Source organism: Amblyomma americanum, chromosome 1, assembly GCF_052857255.1.
Source record: "Amblyomma americanum isolate KBUSLIRL-KWMA chromosome 1, ASM5285725v1, whole genome shotgun sequence".
Lineage (NCBI taxonomy): Eukaryota > Metazoa > Arthropoda > Arachnida > Ixodida > Ixodidae > Amblyomma > Amblyomma americanum.
Genome location: NC_135497.1, coordinates 8,634,978 through 8,659,817, shown reverse-complemented (window position 1 = coordinate 8,659,817; position 24,840 = coordinate 8,634,978). Strand labels below are relative to the sequence as shown.

Genomic DNA, 24,840 nt, shown 5'->3' with positions numbered 1-24,840 from the left:
TGAGATGCAACTTGTGAATATATTATATGCTCTAGTAGTTTGCAAGCAATGCATGTTAGTGAAATCGGTCGTTAGTTAGAAGAATCAGATCGCTTACCTGCTTTAAAAACCGATACTACCTTGCTCAGCTTCCAGCCGTGTGGAATTAAGCCGGTAGCAATCGATTGTACGAATATTATTTGCAGAAACTGGCTTGATATGTCCTTGGTGCATTTCAGTATCTTAGATGATATATTATCCGGTCCTGGGGCACTTGAAACTAAGTTTTTCAGTAAGATTTATGATACCATGTGTAGTGATAATAACGGGCGGCATCTGTGAAAATGAAAAGTTGGCATTGCAGTAGTGTTGAAATCTGGGTCAGTTGGTACATGTTCAGGAGTAAAACCAGTCAAAAAACGGGACACAGCGAAGAGACGAGGCACACACACGACGACTGGTGCCGTCGTGTGTGTGCCTCGTCTCTTCGCTGTGTCCCGTTTTTTGACTGGTTTTACTCCTGAAAAGTTGGGTTGGGGGGGGGGATATCTAAGGTCGGTTCATTAGTAAAAATTGAGGAAAAGTAATAATTTATCACATCACCGCATTTGTCTGGTGAAACTTCAGAACAGTCATCGCTAACCAATGAAATATTATGTGATGACCTAATGCCGGGAGTTAAAAGTTTCCAGAATTTTTTTGGATCGGAGCGAATAATGTCCTGTAGATCCCGATGATAAAATTTTCTTTTTGGGCATCGTAAAAGTTTTGTGTAATCGCGAAGACAAGAGAAATACCTTTCCTAACACAAGGCGCTAGCCAAATGTTTTGCTGCCCAGAAGAGTCGTTTCTTTTTATTTGAAAGTTTTCTGTGGGCATTAGAAAACCAGAGTCTGCTGGCATCGCCTCGAATGCAATCAAGGGGTACATATCGGTGAACGAGTGATAACAGTTTTTGTTTGAAAAGCAGCCAATTTTCATTTGCTGTTCTTGAAGTGGAGGACATGCGTAAGTAATGAAGAAACCTGTCCAGTTCGGTGATAGTATTCTGAATGTCAGCCTTCTTATAGTCTCAGATATATTTGACTGATGGTTGACGAAGGTTGAAATGAATGAGCAGGACAAGGAGAAAACTGCTTTCACTTGTCACAGAGGCTTTTCCAATTCAAGAGAATGTCTTTTGGCTTGGTAGGAGCACCCGCTACTTATCAGCACCTAATGGACCGTGTTCTGGGAGATGCGAAGTGGCAACATGCGTTCGCATACCTAGACGACATCGTGTTGTACTCGAAAACGTCCGAAGAACACCTGCGCCACTTGAGGATGTCCTAGAGAGGCTGAGGTCCGCAGGAATCACTTTGAACCCGAAGAAGGCACAGATCGCCGTGACCCGAATAACACTGATGGGGTTCACGATCGACAGAGGCCGCATTCTGCCGTGCGATGATAAGCTTGAGGCTTTGCTTAAGTTTCCGTCGCCCACAGATCTAGCCGGTCTCAGACACTTCCTGGGAATGGCGAACTTTTATCGCCAGTTCATCCCAGATTGCGCAGCGCTGCAGGCGCCTTTGACAAAGCTTTTGAAGGAAGGCGAGCGCTAGAGTTGGGGTCACGAGCAAGAGGATGCACTGCGCAACCTCACCAAAGTGCTCGCTGACACGGCTGAGTTGCAGCTACCCGACCTAAACAGGGAGTTTGTGATTCAAACCGACGCAAGCGACCTGGGCTTAGGAGCAGTGTTGCTTCAGGAGCATGAAGGCGTTCTCCGTCCGGTAGCTTTCGCGAGCCGTTCGTTGACGCCGGCAGAGAGAAACTACTCGGTGACAGAGAAGGAATGTCTCGCGATAGTTTTTGCTCTGCGTAAGTTCGAATACTACGTCGATGGGGTGGCATTTGTGATTGAGACGGATCACATGGCGCTCACCTGGCTGAGACGACTCAGCGAGCCGAGCGGCCGCCTAGCGCATTGGTCCCTGTTGCTGCAGCGTTACGACTTCACCGTGCGTTACCGCAAAGGGAAAAACAACGCTGTGACTGATGCACTCTCGCGAGCGCCTGTCCAGTGCGAGGAAGGTCAAGCGACCGACCGCCCGACAGCCGGAGAGAGTGAGGTACAGACCTGAGCCGTAGCCCATGTAAGGAACGCGGACCAACCGTTGATCCAGGGCGAGAGCGTGAACCACGTGGACTACGCGAGTTCCGTGGGGATCGTGCTCAGCAGAAAGGAGCTGCTCGAAGCTCAGCAGAAGGATCCGTTTTGTTTAAAGGTGTTCGACAGGTTCCGGGAGCAGGGCGGCGCACACAAAGACAGCTGGTTTTGCTGTCGGTGCGGAGCGCTTGGAAACAGCTGGTAGTGCTGTGAGTGCGATGGATTCGTATCTGCTGGATTTCGACGCCGTCCTGCTGAGGTATATCCCCTCCGAGAACAACACAAACGAGGCGTTCAAGGTGGTGATACCGCGAGCATTGAGAGCAGCACTGTTACGCTACTTTCACAACTCGTGCATCGCTGGGCATGCAAGCAGCCCCAAGACTTACACTAAGTTTTGTCGCTTTGCTACCTGGCTTGGCATGAAAATGCACGTAATACAGTACGCCCGTTCATGCCATGTGTGCCAAAGTGTGAAGCCTCGAGGCGTATGACCACCCGGCGTCATGCACCCGATTAACAGCCAGGCTCCCTGGCATATAGCAGCGTGTGATATCATGGGACCGTATCCTATGACACTGAGTAGGAACAAGTTCTTGCTGGTGGTCACGGATCACTTCAGCAAATGGGTTGAACTTTTCCCCCTAAGGAAGTTGACGGCACGAGTGATCATGGAGAAGCTGATGGACGTATTCACCAGGTTCCGTTTCCCAGAGCAGCTGATAACGGACAACGCATCCTACTTCACTGTGAAGGTGTTCGTTGATTCGTGCGCTGCACTCGGCATTAAGCACAAGAAAACAACCACCTATCATGCTGAGTTGAACGCCACGGAACGAGTCAATCGCAACGTTAAGCACATGCTTGTCACGTACTCTGAGAGGCACAAAGATTGGGGCTCCTATCTGCCGGAGATCGCGTTTGCTTTGTGTTCGACCGTTAACCGCTCAACTGGGTATGCGCCGTCTTCTCTCAACCTGGGCAGAGAGCTGCTAAATCCGATGGACCGGATTCTATCGGACAGCAGGAAGACGCCAGTCGCTTCGTCAGCACGAGCTGAATACGCAATGCAGCTGCACGCTAACATGACAGAGGCCTTACGCAAGGCTCGCCGCAGCCTAGCAAACAGTTTGCGGCCTCATTGGCGCCGAAATGGATCGGGCCGTTCCGCGTGCGGGAGAAACTTTCCTCACTCGTTTACAGGCTCGAGAACTTGCGGTCGAAAACGACAGGCGGGCCGGTGCACGTATGCGACCTGAAACGTTACGTGCAGCGAGATGAGTGGGTAGAGGACACAGCCCGACGCGCACCGCAGTCGGATAACGAGCGCTGCGATCAGCCGGCGAACCCCGCGTCCCGCTATAATTTGCGCCCTAGGCAGAAACAGAATCTGCCCACGCAGTCTAGAGCGAAGGCGCGAGCAGGCAGGCAGTCTCGTTAGGTGCGTGGACGTACGGGCCGCTCATGCCGATCAGTGTCACGCAAGAGTGACTTACGTTAACCCTCATGACTCTCATGAGGGTCGAACAGCCACGTAGCACGCGCTGCGGGTGTTGGCTACATCTGTGTTGACCTTTTTCAGCGCAGATGGAAAAGAAGCAGGGCACATCAGAACGACACCGTTCCACTGCCAACTACTAGCCACCATCCAGCTTCGGCAACGCGCCGCGCCCAAGGCCCGACGCTATGCCCCGCCCGCTACCTGCAGTCGCCACCCTGGCCACCCCGGCTACCCGCCACATTGCATCTGGCCACCCGCCGACTGTACGCCACCGCCTGCCATGGGCCCCATTACCACCGCAACCCTGGGCCCTCGCCTGCTGACCAGGTATGCCAGGGCAGCCCAACCGCGGCCTCAACCATAGAAGCGCCGCAGCCCTGGGCCCTGAAGCCTCAGTACCTCAGGGTGGTGCAGCCATACACCTGGCCTCCAAGCCATCGCAGCCGGCGCCAAGCAGGCGGTCATCGAAATTCACCGGAACAGCAAGATGCCTTTCGACAGCGTCATTGCACGGGAGGCCAATCCATCGGAGCGCAGTAGCTGATCGGCGGGGGCGTGGCGCGGCCGTCAACTGATGGACCTGGGGAAGCCGAAGAACATCGAACCACGATCTCTGGATGGCAGAGATCAAGTAATGTTGTCCCTGTTTCTGTGTTCGGGAGGCTTCTTAAGGAGGGGAGGATGTGGGATATACTGGTATCCCCCCCCCCTCGTTCCCCGCGCCGACGGCGATCGTGACTTCCACGGGCGCGCTGGCCACCAGAAATGTGAAGAGAAGGCACCCCTCCAACTCTGCTCATTTCCGCCCCAGCACTGATGTGACGTCACGGCAGCGCGCTGCCTTCTGCGGAGAGGGTTGTATGCCTAAGCTTGACGGTAACGATTTGCTGCTAGGGAGGCAATGTCCGAGGGGATAAAAAGGGGAACTCGCGGCGGGAAAGGGACTCTCGCCGCCAGACCTGACCTTAGTGCCCCGGAACCCTTTCGCTGCCCGCTGGCCCCCAACCCAATGCCGGTCGACGTCAACGACTTGGTGAGCCACTGAACATCTATTTTACGGATAGAACCGTAGTGTGCTTCTTCCGCAGTGTGCTTTGACTCGCGTTTGGATAATAAACTATTTCCTAGCATGCCCTGCCGTTGCCTATTTCGTCTAGACTTGCCATGGCTGCGACTCTGCGCCACGGGTTGGGGAAACGTGTTGCCTACTTGAATAACGCCTGCGTGTAGCTGGCACGGAACTTCGCCTTCCCGGCCGGCTGGACGCAGAGTGACCCCATATTGTCTACGTAGCTCGCGCTCGCGGCACCAACAAAAGCCGTCATCGCCCGAACCGCCATACTACATTGTTTACACCACATGATTGCGACCCAGTGACCGCAACACAACGAAAACCTGGAACGGCTCGCGCCTAAGCATCATCGGCGCGGGCGAGTGCTCCGGCAGCGAAAACCTGCTAGAGCATGCACCGGAACACAGACTCCGTGAGCCTCATGCACCCAGCTTTTTTTGTTTTCTTTTGTTTTGCATCTCTGGTAAATTTGGAGCATGTTTTACTTGCTATGGGTCAACTTCTATCTACAAGGACCAGTGTCAGCCAGCGGCTCCTAGTTCGAATTAACCGTAGCGGATGCTGACTTGTTCGAATTATCGTGAGTTTTCCCCCATTGAAATACACAGGGCTACGCCGGGACCTGGGCGTCAGTTCAAATTAACCGTAAGTTCAAATTAACCGGGTTCGAATTAACAGGCTGTTACTGTACAATGTATTAAGGTGCAAGGACAGGCATTTGTTTCACGCCTAGGTATATTTCCGTTGGTTAAGGCACAGTGCTACTAGGACAGGATGAAAGAAGTAGATAGACAGAGCGCTGTTTTTCATCCTGTTCCAGTCGCTTTGCCTTTACCTGATGAACCTGTACTGACTAGCTCAAGAAAGTACAGTTTTGCAATATATTTTCATTGGTTTACAATCATACGCTGCATGCTTGTAAATTACAACGCGCAAAGTGCAATCAAGGTCAACAGATTTTAGCCTGGTTAAGATATACTGCCGCAGGTTTTCAGAAACACAAAAAACAAATGCTTAATAACAAGTTTACTGTGCATGCGCGGGGAAGTCCTCTTGAATGTTGACCCATGCATTGGCACGGAACTTGCTTGCTTGATAGGATTTCCTCACCGGCGGCCACACAATTTTCTGTGCAAATGCTTTCGCCGTTCTCGGGCAAACTGGAGCGAAAAACGAACACTAAACAGGCGTTTTACTTAAAAACCTGTTCAATGGTGGCGTGCTTCCCACAGTTCTGCAACAGCACGGCCGGTATTGGTGTTGGCAGGCAATTGTAGCGGTCAAGTTGTTTTGCTAAACTAATCTTGAAGAGCTCTTGCTCTTTGGAACAGTAAAGCTGAGACAGAAAGCCTACGAACCCAATAGAAAGCTGACGAGCCAGTGCTAGCCACGCTTCAACGGCTTGTCTGCTTCTTCCTACCATGTAATTACTCTTTTTAAAACCAGATGGCACTGGATGTCAGATTTACGCACATTCCTTGGGCACCGCTGGTAATGAAAGAGATACGCCATGAAAACAGCAGACATCCATTTTTGTGGCCTTTTGGGAGGCCATCATCTCTGCTCAGCAGAATTCAAAGGGAGAGATGCCGCACAAACTGGGCCAGCACTGCACTGCAACCACCGTACTTATAAAAATGTAAAATGCCAGGGGCACCACGGTCACTATGTAGTGTCATGTTTTCAGCAACATGCAAATAAGTTTTGCTGTGCTTCCACACCTGCACCATTCTGGAATGGACTAGCAGAGCAGAAGTTTGGGCTATTTGGAGGATATTCGTCGTGAAAAACAGCGCATTCTAGTTTGCGTTGTTTTTCAACAAATGTTATCTCCTGTGGCTGTGAATGCACGTTTATTCCTCACGGATAGGGTGACTGCTATTTTATAAATTTCTTAGTAAGATATCATGTCAAAATATGGTATGATTGCAACCAAAGAGAATTCCCGCGAAGTACATTACAAGTATGGGTGTGCGAATATAGTACTTTTTTCAAACTGAATCAAATACGAATAGAATAGTGAGAGAAGAAAATCAAATACAAATCAGATATGTTGATGCATATTAGATACTTGTGGGAATATTCAGTCAGCAGTCATGAGGAACAGCGAAGTGCTGCTTTTGCAGTTCTAGTTGTATCTGTTAAAAGAAGCAGCATTGCATGATCTCCAATTTTGAGGCCGCAGCACAAACTCAGTGCATTAATTTTATCATTGTCATGTCATGCTCATAGGAAAAGTACTTTTTGCTGTTGATAACGGTATATAATGAACTAGTGCCTCATCTCATTGCATGAGACGGGCAAGAGCTTACATATGAGGCATGGCCTCCGAGGTTAGGCAATAAGGCTGGGTTTGCTGAAATTGCCTGAGTCCTGCCGCGTCGTTTAATCTCTGAGGCCATGTATCAGAATTAAGAAGACCACCACACAAATGGACTGTACAGTGGCGATGAACCCTCTATCCCATGCATACCGATCACGGCAGTATGGTAATGTTGTATGTATGGTCCCTGTTTTTGAGTCATGGAAAAAAATATGGCAGGCCTTATTCGAACTTCGTGCCAGTTATTCGAAAAGTATTATAAAATTTGAGGTCATATTTGATTCTTTTGGAATAAGTTTGAACATACACTATTTATTCGTTCCAATAACTGAATACGAAGATATTCGATTTGGTATTTGAAATTTCCGAACATTCAATGCACGGTTCAATATTCAATTAGCAATGCACGGTTTATTTAAACACATTTCATTTGTACTGGTTGGACTCCAAGCACTTCAGATTCCATACCACCTGACAGCTGTCAAGAAAAAGCGACGCCAATGGTTTGCAAAGGCCATACAATTGTGGGTGGCTCAAGAAGGGCATTCTTTTACTAAAGCTGAGTAATGTCATAGATGCTGTGTTTAGGATCAGCTGATCAGTGGCCATATTCACAAAGCTGTTCATGCATAAGAATGTTCATTGAAGTCACTGTTGTTCATACAAAAATGTTTGGTTTGTTTTGGGTCGGCTGAAATGTATGAGTAAACAAGTGATTTGATTAGCTCAAACTGGGATAATAAGAAAACTGTACAGAGAGAAAAGGTAAGCACATCTGTTTGTTCGGGCATCCCATTCTTGGGCTGAAGCTTTATTCACGTGTAGGTGTCAAGGCTGTTGAGAGGAAGACAGTCATGTCGTGCCATTGGTTTCCTTGTTTGGCCAGCACCTGGTGCTCTTCATGACTGCTTAGGTTCATATCTAAGTTCACCTTTGCAGGTGTGCCCTTTGTGCCTCAGCTGTTGCCACCCAAGGCTGCCCTGCTCCTCAAGTCTCTGCTCCAGCACCCAGATTTGACCCCGGGCATAGCACCCAAGCAGCTGCCTGAGGAAGCCAGTCTTTATGAGCGCCTGCAGCTGGCTAGCCTCCAGTGCAGGGTGCCTGCCAGGGCTGATGTGGTCCAGCGGAGCCTGGCTGTGGCCGGGTCAGTATGGTGCTTTGTTAGCGGCTTGGTTATGTTGCTGTGGCTGGGACAATGACATGCTAGTTTGTGAGGAATTTGCACCACCCAGGGCTTTATTGGAGCTGGTAATAAAGCTTCCTGTAGCGGCTAGGGTGGTGGGCATGTAGATGTGTTGAACCATCTTGCACTTTTGTTATGTCTGGCTTAGTCTGAGCGGAAAGTTGGAGGAAAACTTGTCCATATAACTTGCAGGATAATGAGCTGAACGCCACACAAATGTTGGAGATGTGCAGATATCAAATATTTGGTTGCGAAGCAAATACGAATAATAAAAATTGGTTGTGAATTGAATTATATACAGTAAGAGCCCATTAATTCAAATCCTGTTAATTCAGAAATCCAGATAATTTGAACTGTTGGCTCGGTCCCGGCCGGCGCCCATATAAGTCTATGGCATCGGATGCTGCGGTTCCCATGCCGATTAGTTCGTGGAAAGTGAGAGTAGCGCAAAACGGGACAAAGGGACAGAGAAAGACAGACACAACACACCGTTACCGACTCGCCCAAGTTTCTACCCTTCCGATTAGTTCCATGTCATACCAGCGTCCAGGTATGGCTGGCACGGCAAGAGATTGTCATAATAGCCCTACTCAAAACCTGACTTCCATGCTGCAAAGTCGCTTGTGCACTTCTGATGTGCATGTGACATTAGGCATGATGACGAACAGACGTCCCCAACTCTGAGTACAGTTAGACCATTTAGTTTTGGTTTTCTGAACGTCTCACCAGCCCGCAGAGACGGCAGCTTGACCAGCTGACATCAGCCACCCAGCCTAACCCAGCTGAGCACCGTTTCAGATGCTGCTTGGTGCGTCACTGGTGTTTTCTCTCCTCACTGCACTGTTTTATTCTTCCAGTGCTGTGCTGAAACTGCACACTCATCACATGCCATCGTTTGTGCGCTGAAGTCTGCTCACACGCAACGGTGTCGCTTATGATGGGTGTGATGTGGTAGTAGTGGAGCTGCACCACGTTGCACCATGAAGGATGCAGGACGCCCTTACGATTTTGAAGCAGTTCTGCTTCGATGGTCCCAGCAGTATACACATACTAAAACATTTGATGAAAATATGAAAAGTAGTCATTACCGCATGTTCTCATCTCCAAGTCAGACAACCATTGGCCAGTCTTTCACCAGATAAATTTACCGTGATGCAAGCAGTTCGACAGTTTTTCAGGCTCTTTCAATGATACGAACTTTCGGATGATTCAAGCATTTTTTTCTGGTCCTTTGCAAACGAATGCATGCACCGTGAAACGCGAACAGTATGTTTTCACATGGGCAATGATGCTCGCAAAGACTGAGAGAGGTAACCCACAGGAAAAAGTGATCGGAAGCAAGGACCTCCGTAAGAACCCTCGTCCATCTGCCCCGCACCGCTGGCGGCATCGTCCGAGGTGCGGTGGATGCTGCAGTTGTCCCATTTTCAGAGCGATGGCGCGGTCTTTGTAGATCACCTCTATGGCAACGGAAAGCCTGCCATCATGCCATTACCTCGTGTGGAAACGTTGAACACCAAACAGCCACACCTAGCCAAATCTATCCAAGTCAGTCGGTCCGAGTGGCTCCATTTAAATCCAAGATGGGGCCTTTCGCGGCAGCGCAGGACTGGTTGGTTGTAGCAGCAATACCCGCTCGTGTCTATATTCAGCCGAAAAAACCAACTTTTGATCGGAAAATGATCTCCTTGGCATTTCTGGTGTTAATTTTAGCCCGAAAAATTGAACAGACGGGCTTCACATGGTCTGAAATATCGGTCGTGAATATGTACTTGTTCCTATGGGATGTATGACAGTTCCTGAACGAAGATCCATAACAGCGCGACAGACGGGACAAAGAAGAGGAGACACAACACACAGCGCTGTGTGTTGTGTCTCCTCTTCTTTGTCCCGTCTGTCGCGCTGTTATGGATCATCGTCAGCACCAACTCGCCCAACAACTGGTATTGTCCTGAACGAAGTCCGAGATATTGCTGAAGTTCAAATTATTGGAGTCTGAAAAATTTATCGGCTGCTGTATTCTCCAGAGATCGTATAGGAAACCTGCGCTGGAGTTTCCCCGCCTACCACTAGTGTCGCCTAGCGGACATCGCCGCACTGTGTGATAGGACGAATGCAGCTACCGTGGCTAGAAGTGCGGAAGGAAGACCGAAAAAACACCAAAACCATCAGAATACTTTAGTACTTGCAAGTGCCACATTGAAGAGGGCTACAATAAGAGTGTTTTCTACTTGTTTCTGTTGTGGCCACTTGAATAAGAGCTGCTACAGAGCTAGGTTCAGTCAGTTGGACAAGTACAGCAAATCCGCATGCCTCTCTGTTCGTCGCTTTGTCAAGCAAGCTTTAATTTGCTTAATGCGATGTGGCTTCACCAGTTGTATTACATTTAAGTAGCATGCTGTTTACTCACTGTGCTGACCAGACGGCAAAGCGTGCAAGCCAGCAGCCGAGGCTTGAAGGAGCAAGTGTTTTTTTGAGAATGCCTAGTGACGTAATGCACTACCCGGCACATGTTGACAATTTTCTCTGTGTTATACCATTGCGAGGCTTCTACAGTGACTCCTTAAGGATGATTGGGAGGCATAAGTAAGCTGTACACTTATAAGTAAGCTGTATCCAGTGGGCATTGCTTGCTGTATAAAGCAACTAAAATCCACATGGTTCCAACAGCACTTGGAGCACTTTTGTTTTTCAATTGCTTCAGTGCTAGTACTTGCTTTTACACGCAGCACGAAAACTTTCATGCAGTATTTGTTTCAGGATACATGCTAATCTTCAGAGATTACATAGCTTTAGTCGTTTTATATTGAACCCAAACGACTTTTCTGTATATCTAAATGTGCTGCTGTTGGCTGTGCTTCACGATGACACTTCGCTTTGTTAACTTAACATAGGCATGCCGTTAACGGTTGTACTGTTGGTTTTTTTTTTTTTTTTTTTTGCCTGACATGTTCGGTGCACTGATTTTTGACCATAGCAGGTGCACTAAAGGGCCAGAGGAAGGCATGTTAAAGTCATACCAGCCCCAAACTTCGCATAGTACTGTACGCGATGCACAGCAACTTGCGTTTTTTTTTCTAGTTTTCTCTGAATCATTATTCCCACTGTGAAACACTGAATGGAACAAGTTCCGGTGAATAATTTTTGGTTCCTAAAAATAGAGAGCACATTCTCGGGCTGACTAGTCTGTTACAGATGGTCACTGTGTCATGACCACACCTGCCATAGCGTCAAAGCGGCATCATCTTGCAGTGCCCTCAGAACAAGCCTTGCAGGTCTGAAATATATGATGCGCCTGTGGAACTCACACGTGCTGTTAAATCTCAAAAGCATGAAAAGTGGGATCCCCGATAAAATCTATTTGTAATGGCATTCGTACACAATCGTAAGCTAGTACACATCGTTGAGTAAAGGTACTGTGCAAAATAATACAAACACAGACGAGAAGGGCACAAGGACGGGCGCAGACTCGCGACTGGGTTTATTTAGAGGAATAACGCATACTTATACCTTCCACACCTCCATGTCAATCACTAAGTGCAAGCCAGAAATCTGCTTTCTGTCTGATAAATTCTTATCGAGGTATCGCTCACGCCATCATCTCTTTTGTTCCTTATGAAAAAAGCCTCGGCAAGTTCACATGCCATCTGGTCACAGCTACGCCTCAAAATCCTCGTTTTCGGCAGCAAGTACACATATGAAGGCGTAAGGACAGACATTTGTTTCATGCCCAGGTATGTTTCCATTGTTTTACCATCTGTCACGGATCCCCGGTGAATGCTCGAACCGAAAGAATGGACTAGGCGACAGATGTACCCACACAGATGCACATTTAATACACCCTACGTGACACAAACACTAGCACACAAAACTAACAAACAAAACTAACACAAAACACAGACTACCGATACAAACGAACCGGGGACACTGCTACTAGCGTCTACTACTAGCGTTCTACTATTAGCGGTCGGCGCTCGTGCTAACGGTTCGGTGCTGATGCAGCGTTGCGTGGGTCCAGTAGCCGGCGTAGAGGTGGCGTTCGCAGTGCTCAGGCTAGCATCGCTGGCGGCGTCGTTGGCGGCGTTGTACGTGCTCGCGGTCCAAGTGCCCGTGGACTGTTGGTCGACTGTTGGTTTTGGGCATTTACTCTGGTTGTCTGTTGCCTTGTTTCTTGCCTTCATGTTTCTATTCCCTCAGTTTTCGCCCTTACACCGGTTAATTGTTGAATCACATATGCATCCCTTCCACTTCGCCTTTACTCTGGTTTATTGTTGAATGTCATTTGCTTTGTCTTCATCTTTGTCATGCTCACTTAATATTGCTTTTTCCTTTTTTATTTAGTGCAGTTTGCCTTTGCTTCAAGTTTTTATACTGTTTTTTATATCGTTCTTTAGCATTCAGCAGTATTACACGGTTAGTCAGCTGTGCTCTCAAATCTATTTCATCTGTACATGTGCGAGTGACGAGGCGGTCACGTGATGGGGATTTCGCTTGATATAGACTGTGTTGCATTTTCATGAATAAACAGTTGGCAGTCTGCGCCAGTGGTGTTTTGTGTGTTCCTCATTTCCTCTGCCCTCGTCTATTGCGCAGCTTTAACATTTCTTGAGCTATGAACCAACTAGCTCGCAGGAACGTCCTACTGAAATAGTAAAGGTTTTTGTCGGTCTCTTTACTATAAATGGTTTCTGCTACTAGACTTGGTACTTGTAGACTCTGTCACTTATCTGCCTTCTTTCCTGCACCCAAAATGCTGCCTTACCTTGTTGCTTTTCTGCTTTTAGCTGGTTTGGAGATGAAGAAGGACTCCACTTCTGGAGTGTGGCTCAGTACTACCTCACGAAAAACCAGCAAAATGTTGAAGAAGGCGGTACTGCACCACTGGCACTTTACTATGACATGCTGTGCCCTGATGCAGCTTACAAAGTGAGTTGAGTACTCTAGCCAGATTGTCATATCTCATAAATTCTAAGTTTTTATACAGGGTGTTTCACTTAAGACTTTGCACAATTTTTAAAGGAACACTGAGGAGAAATTGAAGTTGACTTGTATCGATAGAATACCAGCTCCTGATCACAAAAACACCGCTCTTACTGAAAACAAAGTTCTTGTAAGGTAGAAAATAGCAAGAACCAAAATACAGGTATCGCCGCCACAGGCCAATCTCGCAAGTACAAGCGTGGTAATGTCATAGGACAAGAGTCGCCACCTTGGAGGAATTTTTATTCCTACATGGTGTCGCGAATCTCTGAGGCCGACAAAGGAAGGTTGTGCAGTTCAATATTGAAGTAAGTTTTGTTTTAGAACCAATAGTGCACTTTTATCGCACAAGGAAAGCAGACAAAAAGAAACCTGAATGTTGGAAGCAAAGAAAACCGATGCTTGGCGGCGCCGCAGGCGGCCAGGAGAGTTTCAATTTGTTATGTCGCTTCACGTCTATGAGCTTTGCGTGCCCCGTGGTTTTGTTTTTGACGCGCCTCGATATAAAAGCGCCGAACAGCAGAGGAACCCCAAGTGCCGCTTCAAGAAGGAGCCTGTTAAGTCTGGTCAGATGATCGCCACAGTCAATGAAAAACTATGATGGCACGATGGTCGCTGATCGTACAAGGCAGCACTTGTGTATTCGCACGCCTGCCCGGCGAAACATTCCCGGCTGTGCCAGTCAACTTCAAACTACTTAACGGAAATCGTTTATTAGGGACGGGAGAAAAGGTACAAGGCAGTTAAGAAAAATTGCTGATGGCCTAGCTCTGTTAAGCCAGAATATACGTAGCGAAAGCGCGGAGATTTCTCCATCGGAAGAATGCATTCACTAGATGCGCCTTTATTGATAGTTATATCATGACCCATTGTGGCGGAGTGGTAGCGTCTCCACCTCAAACGCCAAAAGCCGTGGTTCGATTCCGAGCCTCGGCACAGGATTTTTTTTTTATTCACTGACTGGGCGGGGGGTTTCAGTGGCTCCCATAGATGCCGCCACTGAATACGTTGGTTAGCGGTGCGGTTAAGCGCAGGCTCCGGCGTAACGCGCGCGCATGCTGCACGGCGACGTCACGTCGGCCAAAGCGAGACCCTCTATGCTCCAACTGCGCTTGACCGCCGACGCGTTCGGCGGCTTCGCCGTACTGACCGCACTGCACTGGCGGAGTCTTGGAACATGTCTATTTCACGCCGAGTGTGCCAGCTGCCGCCGGCCCAGCCAGACTGATTCGGCGAGGTGCGCATTGTTCCGCCTCACGGCGGAAGGGGGAAACGACCCGCAGGCGCCTAACCTAACCGTGCTCCCTCAAAAGCATCGCACGCTCTGTGGGGCTGAGGTCTCTGAAATGCAGGCCGGAGTTTTTGCGAGAACTACGTCGTCAGGTTCGGGAATGCGATTCATCGTAACGCTGGCAAGACACCGGTGCAAACGTAAACGAAGCGACGGTAGCGACCGCCGATAGATGCCTTCAACATGCGGCGGCGGTAGCCTTCATTTCGGCAGCTGCTGTACCGCACCGCTAGCCACCCGAAATCACGGAGTCTGCGTTTACGTCACGTTTCACGTCACTCCGTTCTATGACGTCATAAGAGTTCTCCGAGACGTCATAAGAGTTCTCATAAGTGGTTGAGCATCCGCCTCGTATGCGGGAGGTGCGGGGTTCGATCCCCAGTGTCGCCGGCTGCCCACCGGTGATACAACGGGTACAAGCTTTCCCCTGGTGTGGTGCTCTGCTTATTTAGGATGAAATGCTTGGGAAATAGGTCTTTGGCCCCACCTTGAGAAATCAAAAATACGTTGTGCCATGGCGCTCTTTGGCCATAGATGCCCTTGCGCCATAAAAATCCATAATCATAATCATAATAGTTTGCATGGTGTCACTTAATTTTGGGGGATTGCTTTTCCTGATACGAGGTGTGATCCTTCATTAGAAATTTTTGCATTCGAACGATGCTACCTTGCCCAGTGCTGCAGTGATGACCATATCATGAAGCACTACACTGAGGAATATTGCATCATGAGCAGCAGCATAAACCAGAAGAACGGAGTGCTGAGTGCACTTAAAAGAATTGAACGTTGCCGGGACACGTGGGCACGGGGCTGCGGTGGCCTGACACGACAGGTAACGAGCAAATACCTTTCAAATTATACTGGAACACACCTAAATTATCGTCATATGAACACTAGTTCATGGGCACTCTTGTCACAGATGTCAGCACGGTGAACACTGCATGCAGACGCAACTCTTTGCTGTGTGCCAGCAGGAGTGGGTGCGCAACGTATATAGTGATACAAAAAAAAAAACAAAAAAAAAACAAGCCAACCCGACTCAAACTTTTGTCCACACGATAAAACAAGCGTGCCTTATTGAAATAATGCCTAGTTGTCGAAGAGGGTCGCAAACAAACATTCTACCAGTGAACTCGGAACCGCCTGCACAAGCGCAACGTTGGGTGCTAGCAGACGCTTGCTCTGATACCTCAACCGTCAACTGCAGGAGCCGCAGCGGGCCGGCTCCTCCCCATGAGCGCAGCGAGGAGTTTCGAAACTGAAGTATATCTATAAACATTGTTCATGTCTGCATGCATTCTGCGTATGAATGCAGGTTGCTCGTGGTATCAGAATGCATTTCCCTCTTGTGCAGCACGTCTAGTGCACTCTCATCTCCTCACCAAGACAACTGGCCAATGCACACAAGCAGCGGTTTTGTAATGAGCCACATATAGGAAAAGTATATAGCAGCTGTACCTTACTGGTAGTCACCTACGGGGCAGAAACGTGGAGGCTAACAAAAAGGGTTCATCTTAAATTGAGGACAACGCAGCGAGCTATTGAAATCAAAATGATAGATGTAACATTAAGAGATCAGAAGAGAGCAGAGTGAGTCGGGGAAGAAACGTGGGTTGATGACATTCTAGTCAAAATCGGGAGGAAGAAATGGGCTTGGGCGGGACATGTAATGCGAAGGCAAGATAACCGGTGGTCCTAAAGGGTAACTGAGTGGATTCCAAGAGAAAGCAAGCGTAGCAGGGGGTGGCAGAAAGTTAGGCGGGCGAATGAGATTAAGAACTTTGTGGGGATAAGGTGGCAGCTGCTGGAACAGCACAGGAATAATTGGAGAGACATGGGAGCGGCCGTTGCTCTGCAGTGGGTGTAGTCAGGCTTATGATTATGTCACATGAGAAAATACTTTGTGTTCCTGAGAGCAAAGAGAGCCTGAGCGTCGAGTGGCTTGGGGATATGGTCACGGTTGTTGGGGAAGTACACAGTGTTAGTGCTAAAACACATACAAAATAACTTTGCCCTCATATAGCCTTGGTTTTATTGCACTAACGGGAGCGTGTGTATCTTCTGTTGAGCAGGCGCTGGGCTGGCACTAAACAAGTAAAAGTTCTTGAAGTGCAAAACTTGGTGATCTTGGTGACGGCGAGCCTACAGTTGTGGCAGAATCGGCTGTGGCAATGCAATGGCGCTGGCTCTCGCTGGCATTTTTCTATCTGCTGCGATGCTACTACTCCAATGCTCTGATTTTTCCCATTTTATATCACACACAACACACACACATGGTGCAAATATGGATGACTCAGCTTTGTGATGCACATGTTGCCTGGCTTTCACAATCAGTGCATGAAATGAGCTTGGCCACCTTATAGTTATTGGCCACCGATGTGTCGGTGCATGGTGGGATCAGCTTGTGAATGCAATTAATCTGGCACTCACTGGTATTTTCCCTCCACTTCACAGTGCTCAGCAAAGGGCATGCGACAAAAATATGGCTGCCACAACTTGATCACAAGTATGTTTATTAGGTAAACATCACAATGTATGTGCAGCAGACTTGCCTTGCCGACTCTTGCGATGAAGGCGCACTGTTGAGTGCCAGTAGCCATTTTTAAAGAAGTTTGTCACTATGGCTGCGGCATCAGCTGATGGAGTTGCTGTGAATGGTTGATGGATGTGCACCAATTATAGTTGCTAGTTACTTCAGCACAGGATGTGAGCACGAAGCTGCTTAATATTCCTGACCATCACTCAATTTTTTTTTTATTTGCTGCCAGCAGGAAGATAATGAACGTAGCCTGCATAAAGGTAGGGTCTGAAAAGTGCCAACAGAAGATAACAGGCACATCTTTAACTAGGTGCTCTTCATGGCGAGGCTCCACTGCTGGTACAGAGTCATTTCTGCTCCTGATTTGCAGGCTCTGCAGCTGGAGCGGCTGCTTTTGCATGAGCGACAACGTGTGCTGCATAGCCACACACAGCGCTGTGCTTCCCGCCTGCTCCTGCTGGGCCAGACCGATCAGGCTGTGCAGCTGCTGCTTGAGACGGAGCCTGGCAGTGAGCACTTCTACAGCGACTCACTGAGGTGAGACCAGCGGTGCTGTGCTGGTGCAGCCGATTAGCACAATGTTGCCTTATGTGGTGGCAAAATTTCAAGGCACGCCAAACAAAAGCTGGCTTTCAAAGCATGACCAAATGGAGAAAACTTTAAAGGGCCACAGAAAGGGGTGTTTGAGCTTGGCTTTAAAATGCTTGCACTATACAGAGTACAGGCCACCGCGTCCATGTGGCGTACGAGACATCCAAAGCGAGCGGGAAATTTACAATACATTTTTAAAAATTCCCGCTTTTGCACCTTGTGGCGACGCGCAGTGCCGGACTTTCGCGCGAAACCTGGCGTACGACGTCATGTCGTGCAAGTGATGTCAGCAGCTGGGGGTTATCACTGGTTCACATTGGAAAATTCTTTCGAACATCACGCACTACCACGGTCGCAGCCACTCCGCGCACACACAGCCGGTGGAGGTAGGGGAGGGGCCGAGTGGGTTGGGCCAGCGGAGGAGCGCCGCCTTTTTGGCGTGCAAGAGGAGAGGAAAAGGCGCGAAGACGAGGAAGTTCAAATTTTGTCTGCATATAGCTCAGCTTCCACAAAATGCATTAAAAAAATTCTTGCTGGAGGGTAGTTATGCAGTGGCATCATTTAACATCCCAGACATGTTGCAACCTTATTGAGAGCCCGTTTCTGGGTCCCTTTAATGATGGTTCTCGAGATGCTGTTTCCAGATAAGAGCGGACAATACATTGCAGTAAATGTTAGGTATATGCAGCTCACATAGGCTAGTGAAATATGGGTCTGTAATAAGAGACTAGACAGTTTTGGCCAATTTAATGCACAGGCACAGGGCTGCTCACTTGGTTTCACCCCCGCAGACTTGGATGAGCCACGCTCGTCATAAGCTGACCGTCGTTTCTGGCACTTGAAGAGTCCAGCTTTTCACGAGTTTTCTGGCATTTTGTGTTCATTTTAAGGCAAGTAGGGCTCATCCCAAGAAGTTTTTTTCTTTGCCTACAGATAGCAGCATGGGTACCCAATGACCATTTTGGTACTGTTTAAAAAAAAAGAAAATGTGTCCGTTAGGGGGTTGACATGAAGCATGGAGTAAGTCTGGACCAGCAGAGATTGGTTCTGTCCAGACAGCACTTGGCACACGGGCCTAAGTTACAAAAGTGTTATAGATCGGTGGCCCTGGGTTTATGGTAGCAGTAAGAGCAGAAAATGAAAATTGAAAATTTTTATTGAAGCAGGTCACTTTGTCAGCATTCTTTAAAAAATGGCCTAGCTCAGATAGTTTAATAGCTAAGAGGGAATAGAACATTCATCTTCGTCATTAGACTTAAATTTTCATAACAAATATATTGTTACCTGCTCCCATATCATATTTACTTGCATACTGGTTGATACTTCATATTAGTTGACCCCCCTATACTTTGGGAACAGAAAAAGAGAAGAAAAACTTTGATTGTTGTGTGGGTCAACCAACAGAATGTCCGAGTGACATTCAGTTAAGGCAACTATGAAGTGCATCACAAATCAAAGCTGTGGCTCTGCTGCGAGAAACTTGTCACTGGAGACCACGAGCATACTGGACACATGCACTTGCACACCGGGTGCAAAGATGTTTTGTCCAGTGGACTGTGCGAGAAATGAAGCAAGTCATAAGCGCCTTTATTTCATTCTATTTAAGTTCGGCAGACAACCTTAATGTCCTCACTGCTGCCAATGTACATTATTGGCAGTAATCCTTCACTGGTGCACGGAATGCTTGGAACTATTATTGAATTTAAAAAGCACTCTCGCTGTGATCCCAAGTAGCTGGCTCACTTTTTGACAACATTTATCTTGCATGCTGCTGCGCAGTTTTATTGTGATCTGCATGCATAGGGCGATAGTTTGCTTAAGGGGGCCCCGAAACACATTATCAGTGCATTGTTTTCCCTGCTGGTTGCATCAAATGAGTTTTAGTGATGCTATTAGCATTGGTCGTACTGTGTATAATCCGGTTTTTAATATTTTAATTAGCTCGCAAAAACAAATTCATGGCTCTGACGGTGTCATCATACAGTGGCGGTTTTTAGCAGCGGATATGACATCACTTGGCGGGAGCTTGATAATTGCACAAACAGCACATATACTGCAAATTGCGTTAATAAATAGAGATATGTTTTGCCAAGTTTTTGCGTTTTATATTACACCAACAAAACCAACTTGTTTGCCTTAGATAAAAGCGCTGTAAAGCAAGTAAAACAAAAATACACCACCAGAGGCTCTGGCTACGTTCTGCATCGAAGGACTTTGCACCTCTCTGTAAACATCCTACGACCTAGCACACAACACTTATGGCTACTCTCTATGTATCTGAGAACGGCTCTGCGGAATCAATCCGATCGAACCATTGCACTCAACAAGCCTTCGTTTTGGTCCCAAGGAAGGATGCAAAGAAAAAAGCCATTCGTTTCACGTTTAGCAGTGTGCATCGTCAGCTTGTGGAGGATCACCGGGCGGTGGCTCCAGATGGTGCCACATTCCCGTCAACAGCGCGCGCGCCTTGCTCACCGTGACCAATCAGTGCGTTCCAGCGATGGGCCATGGTAGGCAGTAAGCAGTAGCGGTACGCACTTTGCTAAATGTATCTAGTATCTTGCGCAGGCCGTCACTCCGTTGCAGTATCTCACGCTCGAGCTCGGATCACGTTCGGACTCATAAGTCAGGTAACGTCACTGATCAGTGTTCTCTTCTGCGCCAACGACGTGACGATGAAGCATCGCTGGGTCAGCTGGGCGTTCACGTGGTTGTTGTAACCATGGAGACGGCGCTACCAGCCTTGGCAAGAATGAGTTACAGCGATTAGGCAACCATGGTGTGCAAACTTCCATGACGTGCTCAGATAGGCTGCTTTGATTGGTCCCTCCCCGTGTCGTCAGTTGGAGAGTGATATGTGAATGGGAATCCGTGTGAAAATCAAGTTGAGGGCAGCATTTTGTTTGCTTGTATTTTTAAATTTCTTCATTGAATAACTCCCATTCCTATGCATAGATTCCTGTAATTCTTTTTGAGTCAGCATCTGTGTGACATAAAGAATCCATCTGAAGTGTAGCCGGCATTCGTTCAAGCAGTGTTTCGCAGCCCCTTTAACTCTTTCCTTACCACGCCTATTGAAAATCATTCAGTTTGAACGATGGTGCAAAATGCCCCATTCTGAGATATCCGGACTGCTTTTGGACATAAAGAATCCATCTGAAGTGTAGTTGGCATCCTTTCAAGCAGTGTTTCGCAGCCCCTTTAACTCTTTCCTTACCACGCCTATTCAGAATCATTCAGTTTGAATGATGGTGCAATATGCCCTATTCTGAGAAATCCGGACTGCTTCTGGACATATATGTTTTAAAAGTAATGAACTGCAGTTTTGAAATTGCTTTTTCCATCAGCTGCATGAGAAAGACTTCGCATGAAACCTGTTAATACGGAGCAATGCCACTAGCACTGCTCCCAATTGACATCCTTTTCTCACCCTGACCCTGCTCAGCAGCAACAGCTGTGTGCGAAAAGATTTCAGTTCGAACAGAAATGATTGCTCCGCTCAGCCTGGGCTACTGTCAGGTGCTGCCGTTGCCGAGGGGATTCTTCAGGGCCTTCATGAAGGTACCAATCATGTTCTGAATGATTCCATACCACCAGTAGTGTAGCGGACACAGTTATCTACAAGATAGCCCGGGGTCCACCTCGACAGTGCACTGCGGAGTATCCTAAACCTTTGTGCGCAAGCAGTTTATTATTATTATTTTTTTTTTGCTGACCATAAAGTGTTCTATAACTTTAAATACTCATTTTTGCATAATAACGCACAAAGCATATATTCTAAATTTTTATTCTCCTATTTTCCAACTCCTATTAAGCAGCGATGCTGTAGAGGTAGAGCATCCAACTCGCATGCAAGAGGACCAGGGTTCGAATCCCAGTGTCACACAATTGGTTAAAAAAAAAAAAATCTCCGCGTGTTGATGGAATTGCATAACTAAGCCTGGGGTGCGGCCTTATCTCAGTGACCAGAACCGACAACGCACTCCCTCACCAGAGCAGGACTTAGCCACCCTGCTGTAGTACTTGGCCACATCCTTCTATATGAATGAACCAATCAACCCTTGGCCATCATTCCCTAGCGGCTACAGAACAACTGACCAAGGCGGCAGTCAGACGTGTGACACAGTGGAGGGTGCTAAGAATCTCTGGTTGCAGACAGGCCGCCATTGGAAACTGAACCTGGCAACATTTAACGCTAGAACCTTATCTGGTGAGTCTAGTCTAGCAGTAAGACATGATGTTGGGCTAGTTGATTCATAGTGATTGCCAAAATACTGCGCGAAGACGACGGTACGAGAAGAAGCACAAAAACATGCTTACAAAGCGCAGGTGCTTTGTATTTGCGTCTTTGTTCCTCTTCTTGTCCCGTCGTCTTCGCGCAGTTTTTTTAATAGTCTAGCAGTGCTGTTTTTGGAACTAACAGGTGTTAAATGGGATGTTGTAGGGCTCAGTGAGGTTAGGAGGACAGATGAGGCGTATACACTGCTAAGGGGTGGGCATGTTCTATGCTATCGTGGATTAGCGGACAGACGAGAACTTGGTGTGGGATTCCTCATTAATCAGGATATGGCTGGCAACATAGAGGAATTCTATACAGTAAAAGCTCGTTAATTCGAACTCGAAGGGGACCGGAAAATTATCCAAATTAAGTGAAGTTCAAATTATCGAATGGGTGCTAGAATGAGTGGTCATTGTGCCGCGCCACACAGACAGAACTCGAAGCAGTCACATCTAGACTTGTTATCGCGAGCTACGCGCTACAACATGTTTGTGGCGGGCGAATCTGAGAATTAAATTCATGCGATACTAAAAATAAATTGATCGGCCAGTTATGCGCCAGAACCAAGTACTGGAATGCATTCGCGTGAGCAGCGAGCTTTAGTTCTGGAATATATGATGCTATTTATGCTCCAAAACATGTTTATTTATGGGGAAGGGTTGTCATTAGTGATGTGCATTTGCTTGCGCTTCTTTTGCCTACACTCCATCAGCATCATCTGCAGCTTGCCCAAGAGCTCCAGCGCAACGCCCAAGTTCCCATTGGCAGAGAAGTAGCGTGCTGCAACATTGAGCGTCGACGCCACTTTACATGCATTTGGCGGTGGCATAGGCTTGTCGCCACCGTCGGGACTCATCACTGTCGGCTGTTCTCATTGCACATGAGCCGTGTGGCGTCTTCATGCAGCCTCAATTATGTCGGCGCCACTCGAGGGGTGCAATGTCTCCACACTGCTGTCCACGTAGCTCACGGCACCAACAAAAAGCATGACCAACGTTTTTAAATACACTTTAAAAACGTTGGCATGGCTGCAGCGGCCGAGCCGCCAAACTGTGTTGTGTACACCACGTGATCACAACCCAGCGACCACGGCACAATGAATACCTGGAATGGATTGCGGCATGGCCAAGTGCTCCAGCAACGAAAACCTGCTTCGGCATGCACCGGAGCGTGGGCTCCGCCAGCCTCATGCCCTCGGCTTTTTTTCTTTTCCATTGTTTTACATCTCTAGTAAATTTGCAGCGCGTTGTACTCGCTATGGGCCAACTTTTTATCTCCAAGAAGTGGTGTCAGTCAGGGGCTCCTGGTTCGCATTAACCGTTGGAGATGCCAACTTGTTGGAATTAACCTTTGCGGATGCCGACTTGTTCGACTTATCGGAAGTTTTCCCCCACTGAAATACACAGGGCTGTGCTCGGACTCAGCATCAGTTCGAATTCACCGAGTTTGAATTAACTAGCTTTTACTGTAGTATTAACGAGAGGGTGACAGTTATCATAATTAGGCTTAATAAGACGTACAAACTGAAGGTGGTACAGGCTTATGCGCCTACATCCAGCCATGATGACCAGACCGTTGAAAGCTTCTATGAAGACGTGGAGTCAGCTGTGAGCAAAGTAAAAACAGCACACTGTATTGATTGGATGACTTCAATGCCAAAGTAGGCAAGAAGTAGGCTGGAGACCAGGCAGTAGGAGACTATAGGATAGGTTCTAGGAATAGCAAGGGAGAGTTATCAGTAGTGTTCGCAGGCAGAAATAACTTACGCATCATGAATACCTTCTTCCACAATTGAGAGTACAGGAAGTGGACGTGGAAGAGCCCCAATGATGAGAATAAATATGAAATAGACTTCATACTCTGCACTTGCCCTGGCATCGTGCAGGATGTGGAGGTCTTCGGAAAGGTGCATTGTAGCAACCACAAGATGGTAAGGTCTCGAATTAGCCTGGAAGAGGTAATGGAAGAAACTGGTCAAGCGGAAGTAAATTAACGAGTTAGCGGTAAGAGGGAAAGTAGAGGAGTTCAGGATATCGCTTCAGAACAGATGTTCGGCTTTAGCTGAGGATGACGGCCTTAATGTTCAAGCAGTAAAGGATAATCTCACAGTTACTATTATGGAGTGCGCAGCAGAAGTATGCGATAAGATTGCTCGACAGGATACCTCAAGCTCTAACAGGTGATGAAAGATGTGATCAAGAAACACCGGAGTCTGAGAGCATCAAACCCCAGAGACGGAATAGAACTGGCAGAGCTATCAAAGTTAAAAAGTGCAAAGGAACCGACATGAGGAAGTTTAATATGGAGAGAATCGAGCATGCTCTAAAGAATGGAGGTAGCCTAAAAGCGGTGAAGAGGAAACTAGGCATAGGTAAAAACCAGATGTATGCATTAAGAGACAAGGAGGGCAATGTCATTAGCAATATGGATAAGATAGTTTAAAGTAGCCGAAGAGTTCTACACAAACCTGTACTGTAACTTATGTAATCAAGACGTGAATGAGATAGGCGGTATCACACAGCAGTGGAACATCCCGCCAGCAACGAAAGAGGAAGTAAAGAAAGCTTACGAGCAATGCAGAGGGGGAAAGCAGCTGGTGAGGATCAGGTAACAGCAGATCTATTCAAAGACAGAGGGGAGATTGTGCTTGAAAACGTATCCACTCTCTATACACAATGCTTTATGACCTCGAGCATACCAGAATCTTGGAAGAGCGCTAGCATTATCTTAATTCATAAAAAAGGAGACGTGAAGGACTTAAAAGTTACAGACAGATCAGCTTACTGTCCAATGCCTATAAGGTATTCGCTAAGGTAATCGCTAATACAATGAGGACAGCCTTAGACTCCAATCAACCAATCGATTAGGCAGGCTTTAGTAAAAGATACTCGACAATTGATGATATTCAGACTATCAGTCGGTTGATAGAGAAATGTGCAGAATATAACCAACC

The 24,840-nt window shown here is 47.6% G+C and overlaps 1 protein-coding gene across 1 annotated transcript in view; it reads left to right on the top strand.

Moving 5' to 3' along the window:
* LOC144115348 (WD repeat-containing protein 11-like) overlaps positions 1-24,840 on the top strand; it is a 155,009-nt gene that overhangs the window by 106,496 nt on the left and 23,673 nt on the right. The window contains 3 exon segments of the mRNA XM_077649735.1: positions 7,964-8,168; positions 12,992-13,133; positions 17,388-17,554. Coding sequence (XP_077505861.1) covers positions 7,964-8,168; positions 12,992-13,133; positions 17,388-17,554 — 514 coding nt within the window.